The sequence below is a fragment of the Dromiciops gliroides genome, chromosome 4 (genome assembly GCF_019393635.1).
Source record: "Dromiciops gliroides isolate mDroGli1 chromosome 4, mDroGli1.pri, whole genome shotgun sequence".
In the NCBI taxonomy this organism is placed as follows: Eukaryota; Metazoa; Chordata; class Mammalia; order Microbiotheria; family Microbiotheriidae; genus Dromiciops; species Dromiciops gliroides.
In genome coordinates, this window is record NC_057864.1 from 340,667,261 (window position 1) to 340,691,046 (window position 23,786).

Genomic DNA, 23,786 nt, shown 5'->3' on the forward strand with positions numbered 1-23,786 from the left:
TAATTTGAGAAGAAAAGTAATATGGCCTAAAGGTTTGTTTTTGTTTTTGTTTTTTTGCGGGGCAATGGGGGTCAAGTGACTTGCCCAGGGTCACACAGCTAGCAAGTGTCAAGTGTCCGAGGCCGGATTTGAACTCAGGTACTCCTGACTCCAGAGCCGGTGCTTTATCCACTGCGCCACCTACCTGCCCCCCTGGCCTAAAGTTTTGAAACAAATAAGCTGTCCTTAATTAAAATTTTATTATATCAAATAGGCTTAACTCCAGGTTTGCTTTTAAGTGGTCAAATTGACAGGCAATTTGGGGTTTTAATTTTAGGTCAGTGTATATCAAGATTTACAAACCGGAAAGTTCCTTATTGTGTCAAGTTCAATCCTGATGAAGATAAACAGAATCTTTTTGTGGCTGGTATGTCAGATAAGAAGATTGTACAAGTAAGTGTTTATGAAATAAATCTTAATATTTCAGACCTACATATTATATTTGCAACTGAGATTTTCAGAGAAAATGCCTATAGTATACAAGACATAATTAGAAGTTTTTTATAAAAAACAAAATTGGTTCTATTCAACCACATTTTTTTGTTAAGAATCAATAAACTTTTGAGAACTTGATGTTGGTCACCTTTCCCCTCTGTTTTGCAAAGTTAGTGAATTTTTATCCTGTTGTTTAATAATAATTGTGCACTATTTCTAACTTCTGTACTCTCCTCTTCAACCTGCAGTGGGACATCAGAAGTGGAGAGATTGTACAAGAATATGACAGGCATCTGGGAGCTGTCAACACCATTGTGTTTGTGGATGAGAATAGGCGGTTTGTGAGCACTTCTGATGACAAGAGCCTTCGAGTTTGGGAGTGGTGAGTTTCCATCTTGGTGAAGTCTGGCACAGTTTATACTAAACTAGGGCAATGGGCAGCCAAAGATGAGTTATCACAAAAAGTACAATTCATTGAAATTAATACTGCCACTGGAGTCTGCCATGTTAGGGCAGACTGTTAATGACTTTACTGCCTATGATGAAGGGAAATAAAAATGATATTGTTATGTCACATATAATAACTATGCTCCACCCCCAATCCCTTAGAAGAACATGTAACTCTAAGCTTGTTTGTTTGTTTTCCTCAGCAGTTTGCATAGGTTTTCATTGAGTCTTGCCTTGCATATTCATGACCAGAAGTATGAATGTAGTCTTTGGCCAGATTCCCTTGTATCTTTAAATAACATACACATTTTTTCTCAAAAGCTAAGAACATTATATCACTCTTAAATAGATGTAAGAGATTATGACCATTATAAATTTATTTAGCCTATTGGCAATTTTATGAAATACTATCAGTTATTTTTCCCTAAAAGCTAACCATTCTTTACAAATAAAAGGATTTTGTTTTGGGCTTTTTTTTTAACCACCATCTTCATTAAAAATCCATGAGAAGGGGGCAGCTAGGTGGCGCAGTGGATAAAGCACCAGCCCTGGATTCAGGAGGATCTGAGTTCAAATCCGGCCTCAGACACTTGACACTTAACTAGCTGTGTGACCCTGGGCAAGTCACTTAACCCTCATTGCCCTGCAAAAACAAATTATTTTTAAATCCATGAGAAGACATAGAGGATATCAGAATTGGAGGGGCCTTAGAGGTCATCAAATACAACTCCTACTGAATAACAATCCTCACCCTATTCCCCCACAAATCTAACTAGTGCTCACCCAGCCTTTGATTTATCTCTGTTTCAAAAGCGACATCTTCAGACTACATTTCTTACTTTTGAAATAGCATAAGATACTAGTTCTGATGTTATTATGTATCTGGCTGAAAGATGGAATATCATACGGAATAGCTACAGCTAGCTATCTTCACTCAGGTCCTGTTCCCATTTGTTTGGTGTAGCAATGACCCTAGGTTCTCATAGGCTAGTGCCAACAAAGTATGAGTTCTGCTATGTCATACTAAGTAGAATTATGGGTGCATATCACACATGGGTGTGATATGTTACTTGCCAGGTGCAAAGAGATTTGCTAAATAGGTTGATCACTTTTTAAGCTATTTTGGCTGAGTTTAGTTCTAAATACAATCAAAACATAGACTTCATTGACAATTGAAATGGAAACTGTATCTGTATTATTTTTCAAATTAAAAATGTTTTCCAATCTGTTCACTGCTTTATGACAGTTAATTTTGTTATAATTATCAATAAAACTTATTACAATGTGATTTTCTTTTTCCAAGAAGTTTTATGATAAAATTTTTTTGTATTTTTTAATTCCAATACTATTCCAGCATTTCTTAGTCTGTTAACCCCTTGTGTTTTATGGGGCTTTTTGTTGTTGTTTTTTTGATAGGAAACAGATTTAGACATTCTTCCCTTTTAAGAAATTTCTTCAGTTTGTCACCTTATATGTTTCTTGGTTTGCAGGGACATTCCTGTAGATTTCAAATACATAGCAGAACCCAGTATGCACTCAATGCCTGCAGTGACTTTATCTCCAAATGGTGAGTCAGTGAAAAATTCGTGTTTTAGAATGAAGACATAGAACGTGGTGTACTTTTGCCAATACTGAAGACTTTTTAATATTCTCTTTCTCATCACCATTGTGTTAGGTATATTTGTAAACTTCTGTGATGTTATAGATGACTTAACTGGTTCAGTATTAGAATCACCCGTCATGCTATTTTATGTATTTAAAGGAATAAATACAACTACCCTCAGCTGAGTCTCTAAGGATTTACAACTAAAAATTAGAACATATTTTTTTCCTCTTCCACTGACAGAATCACTTTTGGCAACTCACTTAGTAATTGGATAAATCAGCTTTGTCTTAACCTAGTTTCCTACTTGAAGGCTTTGGGAATTAAACGAAAAAGACTTTCTGGGACAAAAGTAGAAAATAGAAGTTGTGCTTTTGTGAATTGTTTTGTAATCTACCTCTGCTCACCCTTATGTCTATAGAGAGCTTCTGGAAAAGGAGCTTACTCTACCAGAACAGAGTGGCAGGTATTTTATAGCCTCCTTAGAAAGTTGTCCAGGAGTGAGAGAGACTTAGAGGTTGAGTGACTCTCCTGAGACACAGTATATTGGAGGAGGGACTTGATCCCAGGTCTTCCTGAATTTGAGGCTGTTCTCTATTCATTGCTCCATGATGGCACTCCTCTTGTGACCTTTGTAAGTTGCTTGCTGAAACCTTGAAGCCAATACTTTTTTTTTTTTTTTTGGCGGGGCAATGGGGGTTAAGTGACTTGCCCAGGGTCACACAGCCAGTAAGTGTCAAGTGTCTGAGGCCAGATTTGAACTCAGGTACTCCTAAATCCAGGGCCAGTGCTTTATCCACTGTGCCACCTAGTTGCCCTGAAGCCAATACTTTTTAATGACCACTTAATTGTATAGACCTTTCCAGTTTTATTCCCTATCATGTCCACGAGGTTGCAGTCAATGTAGTCAACTCATTCTTGCCTGAACTTGACCTACTTTCTTGTAGCATTTTTTCACACAAGCTAGCTCCTGTGCTTAGAATGCCTTTTCTATCTTAGATTATGGAAATATTTTTATTTGAAGGTTTTGATCAGGTGCCACCTTCTTGATTGAAGCCCTCCCTACTTTAGCTCTCAAGCTGAAAATGCTTAAGATTTCCTTGATATATGTTGTCTCTCTTTTACCCTTTTAACACTATACCTTGTTTTATATTTACCCGTGTAAATGATCTAAATTCTCTGCCCCTCCTTGAGGGTAAGGCTTATGTCTTTTTTTTAATCCCTGACTTCCCAGTGCCTAGCACAGTGCTTTATACCTAGGTGTTTGATAAATGTTTATTCAATGAAATTGAATAGCCACAACTGTGAATGCTTAGTTTAAATAAAATTGTCACATAGCCTTTCCACCCAGGTCTCTCATGATTCCAAGTATAGTGTTCATTGTACTTTACTTTATGGGCCTCAGTTTCCTGATCTCTAAAATTGGGGGGAGGGGCTGTTTCTTGCCCATTTAAAGTTCTCTGAGAATTATTTCCTTCTCCATCTTCACCTGTTAAATGTCACCTCTTTAAAAAGCCCTGATTCCCCCCTCCCCCAGGCAACAGCAATCTTCTCATTAAAAGACTTTACATAGCACCCTGTGGTATTTTGATGTAGTATTTTATTTGTATATACCTTATCTCCCTGTTAGACTGGTTTGTGGGGGGGCAGAGACTATACTTTGACTAATCTTTGGATCTCCCCAGCACAGTTCATTATATATACAGTGGGTGGTTAATGTTTGTTGAATAAGATGGAGTTAGATGAGCAAAACCAACCACTTGATATGAAATAAGGTCTCTAGCAGAACTTTGTGGTTTTGAGAGCTGCTATATAGCACAGCTGCAGGATTCTCCAAGAAGTATATTAGTTTCATGTTGATAGTGACTAGTATTAGAGAAAATGAATTTTTTTTAATGAAGTGTTATAACTCTTTTTGGTCCTTTTTTTTCCCAAATTTTTTTCATATCATTGTTTTTGCCTTTCAGGGAAGTGGTTGGCATGTCAGTCCATGGACAATCAAATTTTAATTTTCGGGGCACAGAACAGATTCAGATTAAATAAGAAAAAAATATTTAAAGGGCACATGGTGGCAGGTTATGCTTGTCAGGTGGACTTTTCTCCGGATATGAGGTATGTATAAGTCTTCCTTTCTACTCTCCTACCTATACTGATTAAAATGAATTTTTATGTATATATGTATATTTGTGTACATATATATCCATAGTGCATGCTGATAAACATTTCTGACATAAAAATGGAAACAAGTTATAAAAATAACTCATCCTTTACTAACTACAGAATTGTAGTTAGAGAGAGACTTCCAAAGTCATCAAGTCAAACCTTTCTCCAAAAACCAGAAATCCCCAAAAACTTCCCTGACATGTAGTCAGTCATCTATACTCTCCTTGAAAATATTTAGTGGGGAGAATTTACCTCATTCTAAGGCATCCCTTACCATTTTGGTGCATTTCCTAATTGTTAAGAATGATTTACTGACATCATACTGAGGGGGCAGCTAGGGGGCACAGTGGATAAAGTACAAGCCCTGGATTCAGGAGGACCTGAGTTCAAATCTGGCCTCAGACACTTGATACTTACTAGCTGTGTGACCCTGGGCAAGTCATTTAACCCTCATATTGAAATCTCTTTGTACCACCCTCCCATTCGAAATAACTTGTGCCTTATTCCTCTGGGTTCAAACAAAAGAGGTCTAATTCCTGTCTAATGGTAGCTCTTGAGATATTTGATATTTATCTTAACTTTTTGCTTTGCCTCAAACCCCTCCTAGTCATCTTTCCTTCTGGCTAAACATCTCCAGTCTTTTAAATTAATTCTTGTATAACATGGTTTCTATTTGCTTAACTGTCGTGTTTCCCTCGTTTGGATATGTCAATGTTATTACTTAAATGTAGTCGCAGAATTGAACATAATGCTCCAGTTATGCTCTGGGAAGTAGCACCTGTCTCATTCTAGATGCTATTATTATAAAATATCATAAATTAGAGCTGGAAGGGACCATAGAAATTTCCTAGTTCAATCCCTTCGTTTTCTAGATAGGAAAGCTTGAATTCTAGAGTATGGAAGTATCTTTCTTAAGGACATCAGATAGAGCCAGGACTAATTCCCTCAGAATGGAAGCTCCCATCCTGTTCTGCACCTCTACACATCTGCCACAAGGCCAGGAAAGGCCTCAGCCTTTCAGCACTGGCTGGTATAGGCTGGTATGCTCCTGAAAATGACCATGAAATTCTGTAGCTTCAATCTTGGCCTAAATTTGCATATATATATATATATATATATATATGGAAGATGTCAAGATCTATGCACTGGCTAACTTGAGTCTTGATTATTGGTCCTTACACTACCAGATAAACTTGGTCTGACTCAGTGATTTTGGAACCAAAAATAATCATGAAGGAAATGAAAGGGATGATTGTTGGTCTGGAATCAGGTTGTATTGTGCCTAAAGGTGAAAGAGTAAGGCATACATAATGCTCACAGCTGAGAGGCTTGAGTCACTAGTGGCCCCACTTCTGGGACCCTCCTCTGCCCTCAGCCCAGTCCTGCTAATTTATCCTTCTCACCTTCCCTTCACTCAAGTTAAAAATAGTCTTAGAATCTCTGAAATAAATCATTCCGACCTGAAAAAAGTAGCAGCTTAAGAGCAGTGCTCATGTTACAATCTGATTTCCTTGGAATGCCTTTCTTTGAAACAGTTTGCATTTGTAGAAACTGAGCCTATTACTTTCAGTAGATTTTTATGTAACAATAGTATTGGGGGGATGGTAGTATTAAGATGAGAAAGTTAGAAACAACTTCTCCCTTTATCTCAAATTTAAAATATTTGAATAATTTGAACTTGTTTTCTTCCCCAATGCAGCTACGTGATATCAGGAGATGGAAATGGAAAATTAAATATTTGGGACTGGAAGACTACAAAACTCTATAGTCGATTTAAAGCTCATGATAAAGTATGCATAGGTGCTGTGTGGCACCCACATGAAACGTCTAAGGTTATAACTTGTGGCTGGGATGGTCTTATTAAATTATGGGATTAACCCTCAAACTAGGGTCTTTTTGATTCGATGACCTATTTAACTGTATTTGATTATTAAATGTGTTGGGTGGCAATTTCTATTTCGCAGATACGTGCTCTTTACACAGACTTATGACTCCGTACAAATATACAATTTGTTTTGTAATTTTGATTTATGTAATTTCATTCTGGTCTTTATAGGTGTCACCAAAAGAAGCAATGCCTAGTGACATCCCTTTTCAATTGCCAAGGTTTCCTATCAGTTATAAATTGTGAGAACTTTTTGATCCATATCTCCTTACTGTTCATGGAATCCACCTGGTCTTCCCCATTGGATTTTGTGATTCCTAACAGTTGAAGGAATTAATAAAGGAACAAACACATAGGTCTCCAAGAAAGCAGAAAATAAAGACTTCATTGATTTCATTGTACATAAATCTAAAGGAAGAACAAGCTGTTGAGTCAACAGCTTTTCTTTTCCTCTACACTTTTCTACATACCCAGTTCCAATAAGTCACAAAACCTTGTGAGCTCTATTGTTTCTCCGTAGGATCCTTTTTTTCTTGTTGTTTTTAAATCTCTTCAGTTCCAAGTTATCACTTTCCTTTGGCTACAGTTTAGTTAATATGAGCAGTTATGAAATAAAAAATAGACCAAAGTCCTTCTCCTTGACCTTCCCAATGCAGGCAGATCAGTGCCCTTTAATCATAAAATTAAATTATTTCTGAACAGGTACTCATGTGGAGGGTGAATTGGGTCTGCATTATTGTGTCATGAAGTGCACAGAATATGCATTTATTCTTTCAGGAACATAACTCCTGATTAACACAAATAAATCATCTGAGAACTTGTGACAGTCTTTTTGAAAGGACTACCTAATCGCACTTTAATTTTGACAAGCCATCTCCTTTTATTAGTTTCTAGGAAGCTACTTTTTGTTGTTTCAGAAATATTTTGTTGTAAACTGATATAAATAGGAAAGGCACCGTGTTGGAAAAGACTAGGGAGATTACCTAAAGTGGAAAGCTACCTAGGATGCTGCGCTGAAGACCAAGGGAAAGCTTAGTGTTGACAACCCTGAATGCATTAAGTGCTCGATTGATCCACTTCCTAGAAGATTTCTTATTAAGCACATATATACTGTCATTACAAAACTTGTAGAAATGTGTGATCTTTGCCCTCATAGAAACTTCATTTTTAAAGAATATGGCACCTCTGGGCCAACAACCACATATAAAGATGTTTTTTGTTTCCCCCATGCTAAAAGCAACATTTAGAAGAGAAGAAAAGAAAGAAAAGGAGGAGAGGTTCTTTGTTGGGTACTGCTCATTCAAAGAAATGAAGACTATCTGAACTACAGATAGACTACATCTGCCAGGCAGAGGCGGTTGTCTAATTTCCCAAATGGGAAGTATGCAGGCAAGTTCTTAACCTGAACTTTAGTCTGAATGTTAACTACTAACAAATGTGAATTATTGATTTGTGATGAGACAAAGAATTAATCATAGGCTTAAGACTACATCTTATTCAGTACTAGGATTGTGTGTACAACAAATTGTATTTTCTAAAACTTAAGATAGTTGTTGTATAGTGTTTTTTGACTGTTTCCAGACTAAATAACTGTACATAAAAGTTCTCTTTTTAAAGAGCCTATTTTTAAATATATCTTTTTACAGAAAAATTACCCTAGTGTTGTATTTATCTTTATTTTCCTTTCAGTTGAACAAGATTGAACTTTAATCCCAGCTGCAGTGTGAAACCACACTATGGGCAATATTTTAAATAGTTATTTTGTTTGAAGCGGGATGCGTTTGGTTATATTAATTGGTTAACTCAACAATAAAAATAATAGAAGAATGCACTAGAAAAATTAAATTTACCCACTGAGTTCTATGAAGGCTATGACAAATCATCACGTTTTATAAACTGTGGAAGCTCCCTTACTATGCTAAATGTCTTTGAGTTGTTACAAATTATGGTGTTACATGGCTGCTACTACAAGAAGTGTTGTTTTATTTTAATTAGAAGATGAGAGGGTGAAATTTAAGCCCCAGAGGTTACGTTCATCACCCTTCAAGTTTTTAACTTGTAAAGGGTGATCAGAGGTACATCTGAGGGATCAGAGACCCAGTACAAAATTATCTTTTAGTGCAAAGCAGGGGAAGGAAAGAATTGTGCTGATCACAGGATTGCTAGGCCAAGAAGGGGAACAGCCTATGAATGACAAAATTTAAATTACCCAAAGTAAGAATATTAATTGTCTAAAATACACCCTGAAGTTTAAAAGGTTCTACTAGATACTGGGGAAAAAAACTGAAAAAGAAGTAATGAATGATCCTTTTTAAATCCAGGCTTTAAGAAATAAGTACTTCAATTTCTAGGCCCAGAAACTAATTCTTATTTAGTATATCAAAACTTAATATTTATCATTTAATAACTTATTTTATGATTGATACAGAATCATAATTTAAAATTTTAGCATAATACATTAATATAGTACCTTGCCCACAACAACATTGTGAGGTAAATAATGCAAGTATTACAATTCCTTTTTTAAACTAATATGCGAATGATTCAAATGTCTTACATAGACATTTCACTATAAAATTATAGTAAGCCAACCTTCAAATACAAGTCACAACACTTTCCAGTGTACCATGCTGTCTTTGCATAATGTATCCATACCTAAAATTATAAAATCATATCCCAAATGGCTTAATGGTCAGCCTACTCTCTTCCCATTATTTCAAAACTCATTAATTGCTGGCTATTGAGAAAAGGGGAAATTAGAGAAAACTATAAAGTTGATCATAGCCAAAATATTCGAGTGCCATCAAGCATAGTTGTGAATAGTTCAATCTTACTGCAGTGCAGAGCAGAGCCAACATGGCAGAGTAGCATGGAGCAATGTAGTGAGCTCTCCTCCAAACAAATATAGAAGATGCCCCAGACTAAATCCTGATGGAGAGATCCAAGAAAAGGTCACAGGAAGTCATTTTTCCAGCCCAGGTCTACAAGGGGAGACAGAACTCTGTAGGGTCTGACCAGGAGGGCCCAATGAGAGCACTCTGCTTCCCAGGGAGAGGCTGTGTACCAGGGCAAGAGGAGGTCCCAAATCCATAGTGGGACACCACAGGGTGAAGGAGTAGGTGCCAATGGATAGCCTTGTTCTTCACTACCTTGTTCTGGGTTATAGATTCTGGGTGGACAGCAGGTGAGAACGTGTGTCTGGGATGGGTAGGGAAGAGCTGCAAGACCTACACTGAGAAGACCAAGTTCAGAAGCAAACAGCAGAGGTGTAACCTGACCCCAGAAGCAGAGTTGATTCTCAGTTCCAATGGCGACCTTAATCTGAAGCCTGCAGAAGAATAACTAAGGCAGAAAGCCCAGACCAAAAGGGAATCTAGTTCTGTGCCTCAGAACCAGAGCTTTCCAGCTGGCTGATAGTGGTTTAATTTAGAAGCATTTACAGCTGTTTAGATCCAAACAAAGGACAGGAACTTGCAAAGCAAAGATCAGGTAGTCAGTGATAAGAATTTGCCTGGGATCACACCACTTTGGCAGTGCTAGACTCTTGGAGGACAGCCTGAGCTGTCCCTGAGATCGTGGACTAATACAACATGTAATACTTCAAGAAAGCAACAACAGGACCAGTTCAGACCTTCCCTGCAGAAGTGTGCAGAACCTGGTCATAACATCAAGTTTAAAGGCAGGAAGAAAGAGAAGGGGAAATACACCTTAAAAGGCTATTGTGATGATGAGGGTGGGAGAAGGGGAAAAGCATTATTAAACACATACTATGTGCCAAGTAGTATGCTAAGTGCATTACGAATATCACCTCATTTGGTCAGGGATTCTTAAGACACAAAGAAGATGAAAATGATTCCAAAACATCTACAAGCAAAGCCTCAAAGCAAATGTAGCTTGAGCACAAATTCAACTACAGTATCTGGAAGAGATGAAATGAGTTGGGGTTTTTTTGTTTGTTTTTGCTTTTGTTTTTGTTTTTGCAGGGCAAGTAGGGTTAAGTGACTTGCCCAGGGTCACACAGCTATTAAGTGTCAAGTGTCTGAGGTCAAATTTGAACTCAGGTCCTCCCAAATCCAGGGCCAGTGCTTTATCTACTGAGCCACCTAGCTGCCCCAAACATATCCTATGACTGGTTAGATTATCTAACTTTTTTTTTTTTAATTTCTGTAGGGTAATAAGGGTTAAGTGACTTGCCCAGGGTCAACACAGCTAGTAAGTGTAAAGTGTCTAAAGCCGGATTTGAACTCAGGTCCTCCTGAATCCAAGGCTGGTGCTCTATCCACTGCGCCACCTAGCTGCCCCTTGAAATGAGTTTTTAAATGTTTTTATCAATGAAATGAGAGTGCTAGAGGGGGAAAAAATAGAAAATAAACAAGATCTATGGAAAGGAATTAAGAAACTGGTATGAAATGTATAAAATCTTGCCCAAGGAACAAACTTCCTCAGAATTAGAACAGACCAAACAGAAAACAGTGACTTAGTGGGACAATAAGGGATATGAAAACAAAGTAAAAAGACTGAGAAAAAATAGAAGAAAAATTTATGTTATCTCATTAGCAAAAACAAATGATCCAGAAAACAGAAGAAATTTAAGAAACATTGGACTACCTTTCAAGAAATCTTAAAATTGCCCAAATCTCTTAGGACCAAAGGATAAATTGAAATTAGAGAGAATCCACTAGTCACCTGAAAGAAACCCTTAAAATGAAAACTTCCAGAAATATTATAAACAAAACCCAGAGCTTCCAGATAAAAGAAAAAAAATTTTTCAAGCAACCAGAAAGAATTCAGGTACCAAGGAGATGCAGTCAGGTCATATATAATTTAACATTCACCACTGAAGGAGTGGGAAGATTAGGGTACTATATTCCAAAAGGCAAAGGACATGGGTTTATAGTCGAGTAAAATTTACCAAACAAAACTGACTAACTCTACAAAGGGGAAAAATGGGCCTTTCATAAAATAGAACAGAGATGTCAAATATGCATCCTGAACCAGATTAAAATATAATTAGGAAATATTTAACAAAATAATAAAAATACAATATCTTCCACTGTACTGAGATATGGTCAAAATGGGTACATGATTGAGACCTAAATAGTGATATAAACCAAGGCTTCTTAAACTTTTTCCACTCATAAACCCTTTTTGCCCTAGAAATTTTTGACACCAGGTACATAGGTGTATAAAATAAGTATACATAACCTTTTACTGTTGTCACATTTTTCATAATCCCCTCATTCAGTTATATGACCCCATATGGGCTTGCAACCCACAGTTTAAGAAGCTAGGATATAAGCAAATTAGGAGCGCATGGAATATTTTATCTGTCAGGTTTATGGGAAAGTGAATAAGGGAAGAATTTATGACCAAACAAGAAAGAGCATTACAAGATATAAAATGGATAATTTTTATTACATCAAATTAGAAAGGGTTTACACAAACAAAACCAATGCAGCCAAGATTCAAAGGAATGGAGGAAACTGCAAGGAAATTTTACAGCAAGTTTCTCTGATAAAGGCCTCATTCTTCAAATATATAGAGAACCGAGTCAAATTTGTAAGAATACAAATCATTCCCCAATTGATAAATGGTCAAAGGATGTAAACAGGCAGTTTTCAGATGAAGAAATGCTATAGTCATGAAAAAAAAAATGCTTAAATCACTAGTGATTCAAGAAATGCAAATTAAAATAACTCTAAGGTACCACCTCACACCCATCAGATTGACTAATATGACAGAAAAGGAAAACACATACTAATGCATTGTTGATAGAGTTATGAACTGATCCAGCCATTTGGAAAAGCAATTTTGAACTCTGTCCAAAGGGCTATCCATAAAACTGTATAACCTTTGACCTAGCAATACCTCTACTAGGTCTGTACAACCACAGAGATCAAAGAAAAAGGAAAAAGACTTATATGTACAAAAATATGTATAGCAGTTCTTTTTGTAATGGCTAAGAATTGGAAATTGAAAGGATGCCTATCAACTAGGGAATGGCTAAACAAGTTGTGGTATCTGATTGTGATGGAATACTGTTTTGCATTAAGAAATGATGAGCAGAATAGTTTCAGAAAAACCTGGGAAGACTTATGTGAACTAATTTGAAGTGAGCAGAACCAGGAAAACATTATTTACAGTAACAGCAATATTTTAAAGATGATCAACTGTGAATGACTTAGCTATTCTGATGAATACAATGATCCAAAATAGTTCCAAAGGATTTATGATGAAAAATGCTATCCACCTCCAGAGAAAGAATTGATAAAAGTCTGAATGCAGATTGAAGCATACATTTTTTACTTTATTTTGGGGGTTTTCGGGGGCCTGCATTTTCTTTTGCAAGATGACTATAATGGAAATGTTTTGCATGACTGCATATGTATAATCTCTATCAAATTGCTTGCCTTCTTAAGGAGAGGGGAGGGAGAGAATTTAAAATTCAATTTTTAAAAATGAATGTTAAATTTTTTTGCTTTATGTGCAATTGAGAAAAAATAAAACTAAGTGTTAAGAAAAAGAAAATAAGTATCACTCCCTCAAAAAATACAATAGAAAATAGAAAATGTTCATATGTATGGTTTGGTGAGGCCCTCCCCCTGCCCCCATCTTTATCTGAGTTTAACACCACTGAAATAGAGGACTTGATCACCATCGTTGTAAAGGAGTAAAAGAACTTAAAATACTATATTCCAGAAGGATTTAGACCTACAGCCAAGAATAATTTACCCAACAAAACAGTCTAATGCTGTATATGGAACAAATGGATGTTTAATTAAATAGAAGACTTATAAGCATTCCAGATGAAAAGATCAGAGCTATCTAAGAATTTGAAGTTAAAAGAAGTTTAAACACAGGAGTTAAGAGAAACATAAAAAGGTAAACATGAATGAACTATCATAAGGACTAAACAAAAATAAATGTCACATATATACACATGAGGAAATGATGTGTTTGTCCTCTCTGAACCCTGTCATTCGTAATAATAGAGGAAGTCTAATTAGACAAGGCCTGGGGATGATTCTGTTCCTTTAAGAGAATGACCTTAAGAGAAGAGTGAAAAGAGGGCAAGAAAAATACATTGGGTTGTGGGGTGGGGTGGGGGTAAGGTATGGGAAAATGATCTTACAAAATCAGGGTATGCAAGTAAATATACAAGCAAGGAAGAAAGTTGGAGAAAATGGCTAACACTTAAACCTCATTCTCATCTGAACTGATAAGAGGAAGGAATAATGTATATACATACAGAGAATTAAGTACAAAAATGTATTTCATTCAACAGGGAAATAGGAAAAGGGAAGAAGGGGAAATTGGAGGGTAGATTAAAAAGGAGGGATTGTTCATCTGAAGGGAAAAATAAGGTATACAAAACTATTGCTCTTTTTGAAGTGGCAAAAAATGGGAATTTGTGGAATAGCTGAGCAGGTTATGGTATATAAATGGGATTAGAACTCTACTGTGCTATAAGAAATGATGAAAGAGATGGTTTCAGGGAAATCTGGGAAGAAGTATAAACTGATGCAAAATCAAGTGAATAGACCCAAAAGAACAATTTATACAGTAACAACAAATATGGCAAAGACAAACAACATTGAAAAGATAGGAACTCTGATCACTGTAATGATTGACCATGATTCCAAATGACTAATAAATGAAACATGGTACTCACCTCCTAATTGAAAGATGAATGACTCAGAATGGAGAAAAGAAACAATTTTTTGGGCATAGCCAATGGAGAAATCTGATTTCCTTGACTATACATGTTTATAATGGGGTTTTTTTCTTTAATTCTTTCCAGGGGGATGGAGGGAGGGAGGGGATGTAGAGAAGGTGAATTTTTGTTGATTGGAAAAATAGATGACTTTTAAAATTCATTTATTTAGTTAGTTTTGGTGAGGCAGTTGGGGTTAAGTGACTTGCCCAGGGTCACACAGCTAGTAAGTGTCAAGTATCTGAGGCCGGATTTGAACTCAGGTCCTCCTGACTCCAGGGCCGGTGCTCTATCCACTGCGCCACCTAGCTGCCCCCCAAAATAAGTGATTTTTTAAAGTATATGCAACTTCATTCATGAAATGTTTGTTGCAAAACAATTACTAGGGGGAAGCTAGGTGGCGCAGTGGATAGAGCACCGGCCCTGGAGTCAGGAGGACCTGAGTTCAAATCCGGCCTCAGATACTTGTCACTTACTAGCTGTGTGACCCTGGGCAAGTCACTTAACCCTCAAAACTACGTGCCCCTCCCCCAAAGACTAAGGTCTTATTACCTTAGGGAATTGGGGAAATGATGTTGCCATCACGAGAAATGATTCATGGAAGCAGCACGATTTGTCAAGATTATTGAATTTTGGACATACTAAATATAAAATGTTGTCAGACATCCAAATAAAGATATGCAGCCAGCATTTAGAAATGGACTAGAGTTAAGCGAAGAGATTGAGAGCTAGAAATGTGGAGTCATTTGCAGAGGTGATAATTGAAACCACTGGTAATATCACAAAGGGAGTTTAGAGGGCAAAGGACAGATCCCTGGTAGAACATCTATATTTAAGGAATTGAAAAAAGCTGAGAAGGGGCAGCTAGGTGGCACAGTGGATAGAGCACTGGCTCTGGATTCAGGAGAACCTGAGTTCAAATCCAGCCTCAGCCACTTAACACTTACTAGCTGTGTGACCCTGGGAAAGTCACTTAACCCCAATTGCCTCAAAAAAGAAAAAGAAATGTAAGGACTGAAAAAGGCTGAGAAACCACTAAGGGAAACAGTCACAAGAAAGAAGATGAAAACCATGAAGGAAGCAAGATTACTGAAAAGAGAAGCTGGTAAACAGTGTCGAGTGTTAGTTTAAGAAGATGGAGACTAAATGACATTTGTTTTGACCATAAAGAGGTTAGAGGATCATAGATCTAGAGCTGGAAAGGACCCTCAGGCCATCTAGTCGACCCATCCAGCTCATCCCTCACTTTACAAAGGAGGAAACAGACTCAGGGAGGCTGAGTTCTCCATCATCCCATAGGTTGTATGTATGAGTCAGAAGTAAGTTTTGGACCCATGACTCCTGGGTCCCCAGTGCTCTTTCCATGGCACCATTCTGGCCACTAAGTTATGACTAAAATTGCATAGTTTGGGTACAAATAGTGCGGAGGGAAATCAAATTGCAAGAGATTGAGGTGGTGAAGAGATTAAATGACATGTAATCATTAAGCAATGACAACAAAGAATTAAGACAAAACTGTTTCCTTCTCAATAATTTTCTTTATGCGAAAAAAGTCAAATAATTCTTGAACAGCTTATCCATGATAATTGGAAAAAATCAAAATACCTTCTGTAGCTCTCTCACATACTTCCTAAAAAGCTATCCCAGGTTCAAGATATTTTGAGTCAGCTTCTACTTGAAACCATGTCAAAAGCCTCAATGTATGCCTCTTTTATCAGATCAACCATAAGACATTAGTTAAAAGCAAGAAAGATTGACCTTGACATATATTGTTGTTTGTCCTTCATTCTTGAAGAGGACCATGACATCGGGAGGTGATGTCATGACTTGCAGTGAACTGGATTTAAGTGAGGGAGAACTGTGAAAAAGTCACCAGTCTCACTCTCTCCTCCAGAGTCATCCAGGTCCAGTGGGAAGATACATATCAGGATGACTGGCCCCAAATATTTAAGGCAATTGGGGTTAAGTGACTTGCCAAGGGTCACACAACTAATAAGTGTCTGAAGTGAGATTTGAACTCAGGACCTTCCAACTTCAGGGCCAGCACTCTATCCACTGCACCACCTGGCTGCCCCATTTAACATATAGCAAAATGAATGACAGGAAAATAATTCCTCCCATACACACCAAGGTACACTTCCATGCATTTCCATACCACTGATGGAAGAGGGAACACCTATAGAGTGGGCAAATGCCAGGGATAGGGAACATACAAAGAAACAACTCATACTTCTAGAGCTGTAAACCATCTATCTACCTCTGTCAATCACTTGCTGCTTCATCGATATCAGGTGATGCTATGATTCCAAAAGCTGTTCTGCACTATTAGCGAATTCTCTCCAACACTGCCATCTTCATGGTTGAGGCATCTTCTGCTTCCATCTATGGTATTCTTTGGAATCACCCCTGCTATGTGGCTTTTGGTGTGCCACTTACTACCTGTGTGGTGTTAGGTAAGTCATTTAATGTTTCAGGGCCTTTTTGTCTTCATCTGTAAAATAAGAGGGTTGGAATAGATGGCCTCTGGTGAGACAGAGAGAAGGGAAGGAAGAAAGATTGAGAGAGGGTGGGGAGAGAAAGAAAGAGAGAGAGGGAGGGAGGGAGGGGGGGAGAGAGAGAGAGAGGGAGGGAGGGAGGGAAGGAGGGAGGGAGGGAGGGCAGGCGAGCGAGCTGCCATTCAAGCTGTTTGAATGAGAAAAATTCCTTCAACTCCTTTACATTTCCATATCACCATTACTCTTGCAAATCATTGACCCCTGAAGCAAGACCTAAAGTGACTGAGAGGTGCTTCAGACAAGTTGTCCTATACTCATGGGCCAAGAGTACAATGGCCACCTTCATATATTGCCAATGAAAAATGTAAAAGATTTTAAAAGCAAGATTTATCTTCTCAGTCTCGAGGGCTTTAAGCCCTCCACAATTTGGCTCCAATCTACCTTTCCAGACTTAGCTTGCATTACTCATTTTTATGCATTCTATATTTCAGCCAAACTGGCCTAGTTCCCTAAAAATGGCATTCTATCTCCAATCTCTGAGTATTTGCACAAACCATTCCCCAGGCCTGGAAAGTTATCCTTCATCTCCACTTAAAATCTTTATTTTCCTTCCCAGGCTCAACTCAGATGACACCTCTTACCTGAAACTTTTGCTGATCTCCCCTGCCCCAGGTGGTTTTTGCTTCCTCTTCAGATTACCCTGTATTTGTTTATCTCTGTACATGTAAATTCCTTGGTGGCAGGATTGGTTTTATTTTTTTTCTAGGTGCCCATTGCCTTGGAATGGTATTTTCAGTGCTTTTCAGTTCTATAAGATAAACTCCAAATGCAAGGCTGCCTACAAAATGGCAGGTATATAACCCCAAGCCACTGTAACATATTAACATCCTTGGCAACTATTCCCTTATTCCTGGCCACCAAGGAGCCCAAAATAGGAAATATGGCAGCTCTAGGGCCATGGAAAAAGAAATACATGCCTTTTCAGACTTCATTCATATTGTTCCCCTCTGCAAATTCTACACTCTGATCAAACTAAGCCACTGTCTCCCACCCCAGCATGGTCTATACTCATGCCTCCATCTCTTTGCTTATTCCGGTGCCCAGAAGTTCTTCCCTCTCTTTACCCACTGAATTCCTAACCCATTCTTTAAAGCACAACTACAATACCCCCTCCACAAAGCCTTTCCATTAGTAAGAAACTTTCCTTTTGTATCTTAAATATTTTATATTTTTAATGTTAATAATGATGTCATCTTGTGTATGATAAGTATCAGTGTTTGTGTTTTATCCTCTTACTCTAGACTGTAAGCTCCTTAAGGTCAGGGACTATGTTCTATCAAAACTTTACTTCTCACCCAGAGCTTGGCACAATGCTATAATCAGATTTTTGTGTGTGTGACTTGTGCATTTTTTGGTGGGTTAGTCCTGAATGTTATCCTGAAAATCTCTTTACCATCTCATCATAGGCTTTAGAGCCAGAAGAGACCTTAAGGTTCATAGGCACACAGCAGGTGCTTAATAAATGTTTATTGTATTGTAAGATGTTTGTTGGAACAATAACAAGTTACAAAAATATAAAATCATTAGCCAAGGTAATGGAGGACACTATTACAAATAACTTCCAGGGGTATGCTGGTATATCTAACAACCACCTTTAGAGGTGTGTGTGGTACTATATGTATAACACTTTGAGGTTTAATTTGCATTATTAACATTTTCTCCATTACTTAAGTCTAAACAATCAATCAAGACCCCATTTGTAGCCTAGGGTCACAGAATTTAGAGCCTCCAAGTGACCTTGAAGATCAGAGGCACATAGTAGGTGCTTATGGTACTGTGCTCTATTTGCTGTAACAACAATATTCTGTAGTCTTTCATAGGTTCTAATCATTCAGAATAAGTGATATCACTTTAACAGGGGAACCAGCTTCAAGTTTAACCTTAACTTTATAGGCCCTCTCTTCATAAAAAGTTCGAGTGAATAGGGTAAGCCGCTTCGGAGAAAAAACTGATTCCCAAGACTCTTGAGCATTTTTAGAAACATCCATTTATATGAAAGCAATTGATATGCTAATGAAACCATTCTGATTTATTCATTAAAGCAGGTTGTTGAGGTCTCAAAGCACCTAGAGTTGGTTCTCTTCCTACCTTTTTTCTTTCTTTTTTTTTTCTTTCCAGGGCAATGAGGGTTAAGTGACTTGCCCAGGGTCACACAGCTAGTAGGTGTCAAGTGTCTGAGGCTGAATTTGAACTCAGGTACTCCTGACTCCAGGGCTGGTGCTCTATAAACTGTGCCACCTAGCTGCCCCCTTCTTCCTACCCTTTTTGACTTTACTTTCTGTCTCTCTCACTGTGGCTGCCCATATCCTTCCCACACTCAACCTTTGAACATAGGTTCTGCACCCTCCCATGGAGTTACTATATACTATATAAAAATATATACATATATACATGTATATATGTGCATACATATTTGAAAGACATACATTTTAACTTTTTAAAAAAATATGCTTTTTTTTTCATTGTAATTTTGTTGTTATTCTGTCATTTCATTCATATCTGACTCCCTGTGACCCCATTTGCGGTTTTCTTGGTAAAGACACTGGAGTGGTTTGCTATTTCCTTTTCCAGCTCATTTGACAGATGAGGAAACTGAGGCAAACAGGATTAAATGACTTGCCCAGGGTCACACAGCTAATAAATGTCTGAGGCCAGATTTGAACTCAGGAAGATGAGTCTTTCTAACTCTAGGCCTGGCACTCTAGACACTGCACCATTTAGCTGCCTTTTAGTATTCGATACAAATAAACAAAAAAAGGTAGAAATTCACAAAAGACCGATATTTGCAAAAGATCAGTTTATAGGATCCTCATCATGAACAAAATCCTTCCAGAGAAAATACTTTTCAAGGACTTTTCTAAAAGATCATGATGTGATCGTGATGGACACACATACACACTTAATGGGTTTACTTAAAATAGGTTATTTGAAAATTAGCAAGGTGACCAAATGAAAAATCTTGTAAATGGGGATGGGATCATAGATCTCAAGAGGAAAGGACTTCATATAGTCAGTCAATTAGCATTTACTAAAAGCCATCTAGATCAACTTCTCCATTTTGTCACTCAGGAAACTGAGGTCCAGAGAAGTTAAATCACTTCCCCAAGATCACAAAGGTGATAAGCATCAGAGGTATGAACTGAACCCAGGTCCTTTTACTTTAGGGCCACAAAACCACAAAATCCTGCCCTTGACAACTAACAGAAATAATTTCTCTAAAAAAGAAACCATAGTGTTAATACCCCACAAAGGGGGGGGGGCAGGATGTGACACATAAAATAGGATCTCATTAAAGTGATGCTGATTGATAATAAAGATAAAGGAAAAACCAAGTATAGTTGTAGGAAACATGTTCTGAGGTTAAGCAGCTCTCTGAATAGAAAATCCCTATTTGATTTTAAGGGAAGAGGCAGTAATTATTTTATATACATTCTTATTTTATATCCACTTATATTTTCTCTCCAGAGAGACTATAACCTCCTTGAGGTGAAGGACTAGTTAATTTTCCTTTGTGTATAGTGCCTTGTACAAGTCCTAACACAAAATCAGCACTTGGGAAATTCTTGTTCCTTGACTGACAACTGAACTGGGCCTTGTGTTTGGTTTTATGGGAGTGGAACGGGTTCCATGACAGGCATTTGGGAACATGTGACAGGGCACTGGAATTAGCCAACAACACCTGGCTTTGAATTTTACCTCAGATACTTACCAGTGTGTGACCCATAGCAAGTCCCTTAAATTCTCTAAGACTGTCCTTAGCAATAAAATGGGGGATAACCACATCTATCCCACAGAGTTGTTGTAAGACTCAAATGGGATTATGTTTTCCAAGTACTTTGGCCAATACTCATATTAGAGCTATATTAATGTCAGTGATTAGGACGATGAAGATATGAGAAGAAATCTGTATCAGAGCTGACGATTCTCAATAGCCTAAGCATGTTAGTCTCCCCATTTTAAAGCATAGAGTAAAATGCTTATGCAATACCTGGGCATCATTAAGTCCCCAGATTATTTCCTGAAAGTACTCGTCCTAGGCGTGTAGATAAAGAGCACAAGATCAGTCAAAGCCAAGAGACTGACATAATGCATATATCATGAAGGATACGGATGGGGGGGGGGACACAGAGAGAGGCAAAATTTGAACCCAGTAAGATTCCAAAGAGTTTAGGTACATTGGAGTGATAGATCTGGATAAGTTATTCAGGGAAAACAGGATATTAGTGTGTGTGTGTGGGGGGGCTACATCCTAAACCTCTGAAGTCAACCCAGCCCCCTTGCAACACATGCCATGGTGCCTCTCATTCCAACACAGAAGGCTTGCCAACCATGGATCTGACATGATGTGGCTATTGTCATGATAATAATAAGGATAGTGAGAAGACTGGTGATTTCACTGATATAGGGAACTCCTAAATAAGAAAATTCCTTCTACTAATACAGGTCATCACTTTCTCTGCAATTTACAATCTCAAGGAATCTCCTAAGGATTCAGAGGTTAAATGAGTTGCCTAGGGTCACAAGGCCAGTATGTGGCAGGAGCAGGATTTGAACCAAGTCTTCCTGCTTCCTGTGCCAGTTCTCTATCCATTATTACGTGCTGCCTCTTGGTAATTATAATATGACAATTATATGGCACTTTACAAGAGTCAAAGTGTTTTACACTTAAACCCCATGAGGTAGACATTCTTAGTCCCATTAGAGAGATTTTTAAAAACCTAAAAAACCAATAACAGTCTCAGAGAGTGACTTACCTAAGGTCACAGGTCAGAGGCATGATTTAAATCCACATCTTCCTGACTCCATGTCCAGCTTTTTATCCACTACACCAGAGGTGTCAAACTCAAGTACAAATGAGGGCCACTAATTCATACATAAGGATCCCAGTAGACCGCATATTGATTTAGTTTTAAAATGTCATGTTATATATGTTTTATTTTATTTTTATTTATTTTTGTAAAATATTTCCCACATTTTAATCTGGTTCAAGGCTGCACTAGTGAGTGTCGTTGGCCGTATTTGACACCTCAGCTCTTCACCAAGTGTCTGCCTCTCGTAGGTCCTGGATATCTCATTAATTAACTAAATACTTGTTTCAAATCTTACTATCAACAACTCATTTATTCTCATGAACCCTCTTCGCATCTCATTTCCATCTCATGTTCACCCAGCTGAGAATATAACAGCTACTTGCATTGAAAAGTTCTTTCTTTAGGAATAGCTGTGGTTTGGATAAGTCTTTGTAAGTGTAAAAGAGCCTGAAATCCTTCCGTTCTAATTCTTTGAGTAGGCTGTACCAGAAGCGTACCACAGAGCTATCGTTGCCACCAATCTCAAACCCAGGCCAGTGGAGGTGGATTTCAAACACTAGCTGTCCAATCTGGTCAAGGACACCTTCCAGGATCAGATTTTCCAGAATTTTCCATTCAGCACTTTCCAGGTCGGCCTTGAGGACATCAATCTGTAACAAAGGAGCAAGAGAAAATGAAGAAAAATGTAACCCCATTAACAGACTACATAACTACTATTAAAAAGAATACCCTTGATATCAAGAGGTTTAACTTCTATTTAGTGTGTGTAGACCAAACACTTTTTAATGAAACACTGGGCACTGAATTTTCTTCCTTCGTGGTTTTGACTTCTACCTATACTTTCCTCCACCAAATCTTCCTTGGATTCCCCTTTGTGGTGTGGAGGTGACCCTGGATATTTGAGGGCCATATCACTGAAACGCAAGCTTTGGCAGGTGCTACCAAACTAGGAAAGCAGGAAGAAATCGAACACAGTCACCAGAAAAGACCGTTATATCTGCTTTCTGAGTACCAGCCTAGTTCAGTTTGGGGAGGCTCATCACCAGAAGATTAGCCGACTGGGAATCAAGTCTTTGACTATAGCAACCTATGAAACAAAGGAAAATATAAAATGACCCTTGGCCCTTCTGCTTCTTCAGTGATGATAGAAAAGTGGGCAAAGAGCATGAAGAATAATGCAGTTATTTCCAGTAGATCATGGACAAGTGTCACACAAGATGGGCAGGCACAGATGGGTTGCAATTTCCTTATTCTGGCATTGAAGGCTCACCAATATTTGTCACCAATGCATATTTCCTGACTTTTTTTTTTTGCAGGGCAATGAGGGTTTAGTGACTTTCCCAGGGTCACACAGCTAGTAAGTGTCAAGTGTCTGAGGCCACATTTGAACTCAGGTCCTCCTGAATCCAGGCGGACACTTTATACACTGGGCCACCTAGCTGCCCCCACAATCTCCATCACTGAGAGAGTACCCCATGTTAATGACACCACAAATTCACTGAAGTATCTGCACTTCAGTTTAAAATATAGTATTTTAATACACACGTTATATGTAAATACATACATAAAGAGGCAATTTTAAACTTTAATAACCTAAAATTATACTTTTAGGGCACTGTGTATATCATGTGAGTGTGTAGTGGGTAGAGAGTATTCTGATCGGGGAGGGATATTATACTTCTCTACTTGCTATAGCTTCTTGGTAAATATATCCTTGTAAAAGCTAATATATGAGGGGCAGCAAGGTGGCACAAAAGATAGAGCACTGGCCCTGGATTCAGGAGAACCTGAGTTCAAATCTGGCCGCAGACACTTAACACTTATTAGCTGTGTGATCCTGGGCAAGTTATTTAACCCCAATTGCCCCCACACACACACACAAGCTAATATATGTTAATTGGTTAATTGATATAGAAGAGATATGACCTAATATACCAGATAGGGGCTTGTGAGTAAGCCCCTATCCCCTGTTCTCCAAGGCCACTGCAAGGGGAATATGACATCTGGAAATGTGACCTGGTAGGATTTGGGGGAACTGGTATAGTTGGCATAGAACCTATACTAAATTTACAGATATACTTGCTTTCTCCTCCAGTAGAATATAAGCTTCTTCAGAGTAGAGATACTCAACATT

General features: G+C 38.0%; 2 protein-coding genes across 4 annotated transcripts in view; one reads left to right on the forward strand and one right to left on the reverse strand.

Moving 5' to 3' along the window:
- Positions 1-8,226, forward strand: part of CDC40 (cell division cycle 40) — a 52,967-nt gene extending 44,741 nt beyond the window's left edge. The window contains exons 11-15 of the mRNA XM_044000507.1: positions 317-432; positions 723-856; positions 2,412-2,488; positions 4,492-4,636; positions 6,387-8,226. Coding sequence (XP_043856442.1) covers positions 317-432; positions 723-856; positions 2,412-2,488; positions 4,492-4,636; positions 6,387-6,564 — 650 coding nt within the window. The 3' untranslated portion in view covers positions 6,565-8,226. The remainder of the gene's footprint in view (positions 1-316; positions 433-722; positions 857-2,411; positions 2,489-4,491; positions 4,637-6,386) is intronic.
- Positions 8,227-20,352: 12,126 nt separating this feature from the next.
- The window catches only part of METTL24 (methyltransferase like 24), a 177,133-nt gene continuing 173,699 nt past the window's right edge, over positions 20,353-23,786 (reverse strand). For all 3 annotated transcript variants that reach the window (XM_044004990.1, XM_044004989.1, XM_044004991.1), the window contains one exon: positions 20,353-22,302. In XM_044004990.1, coding sequence (XP_043860925.1) covers positions 21,988-22,302 — 315 coding nt within the window. In that variant the 3' untranslated portion in view covers positions 20,353-21,987. The remainder of the gene's footprint in view (positions 22,303-23,786) is intronic.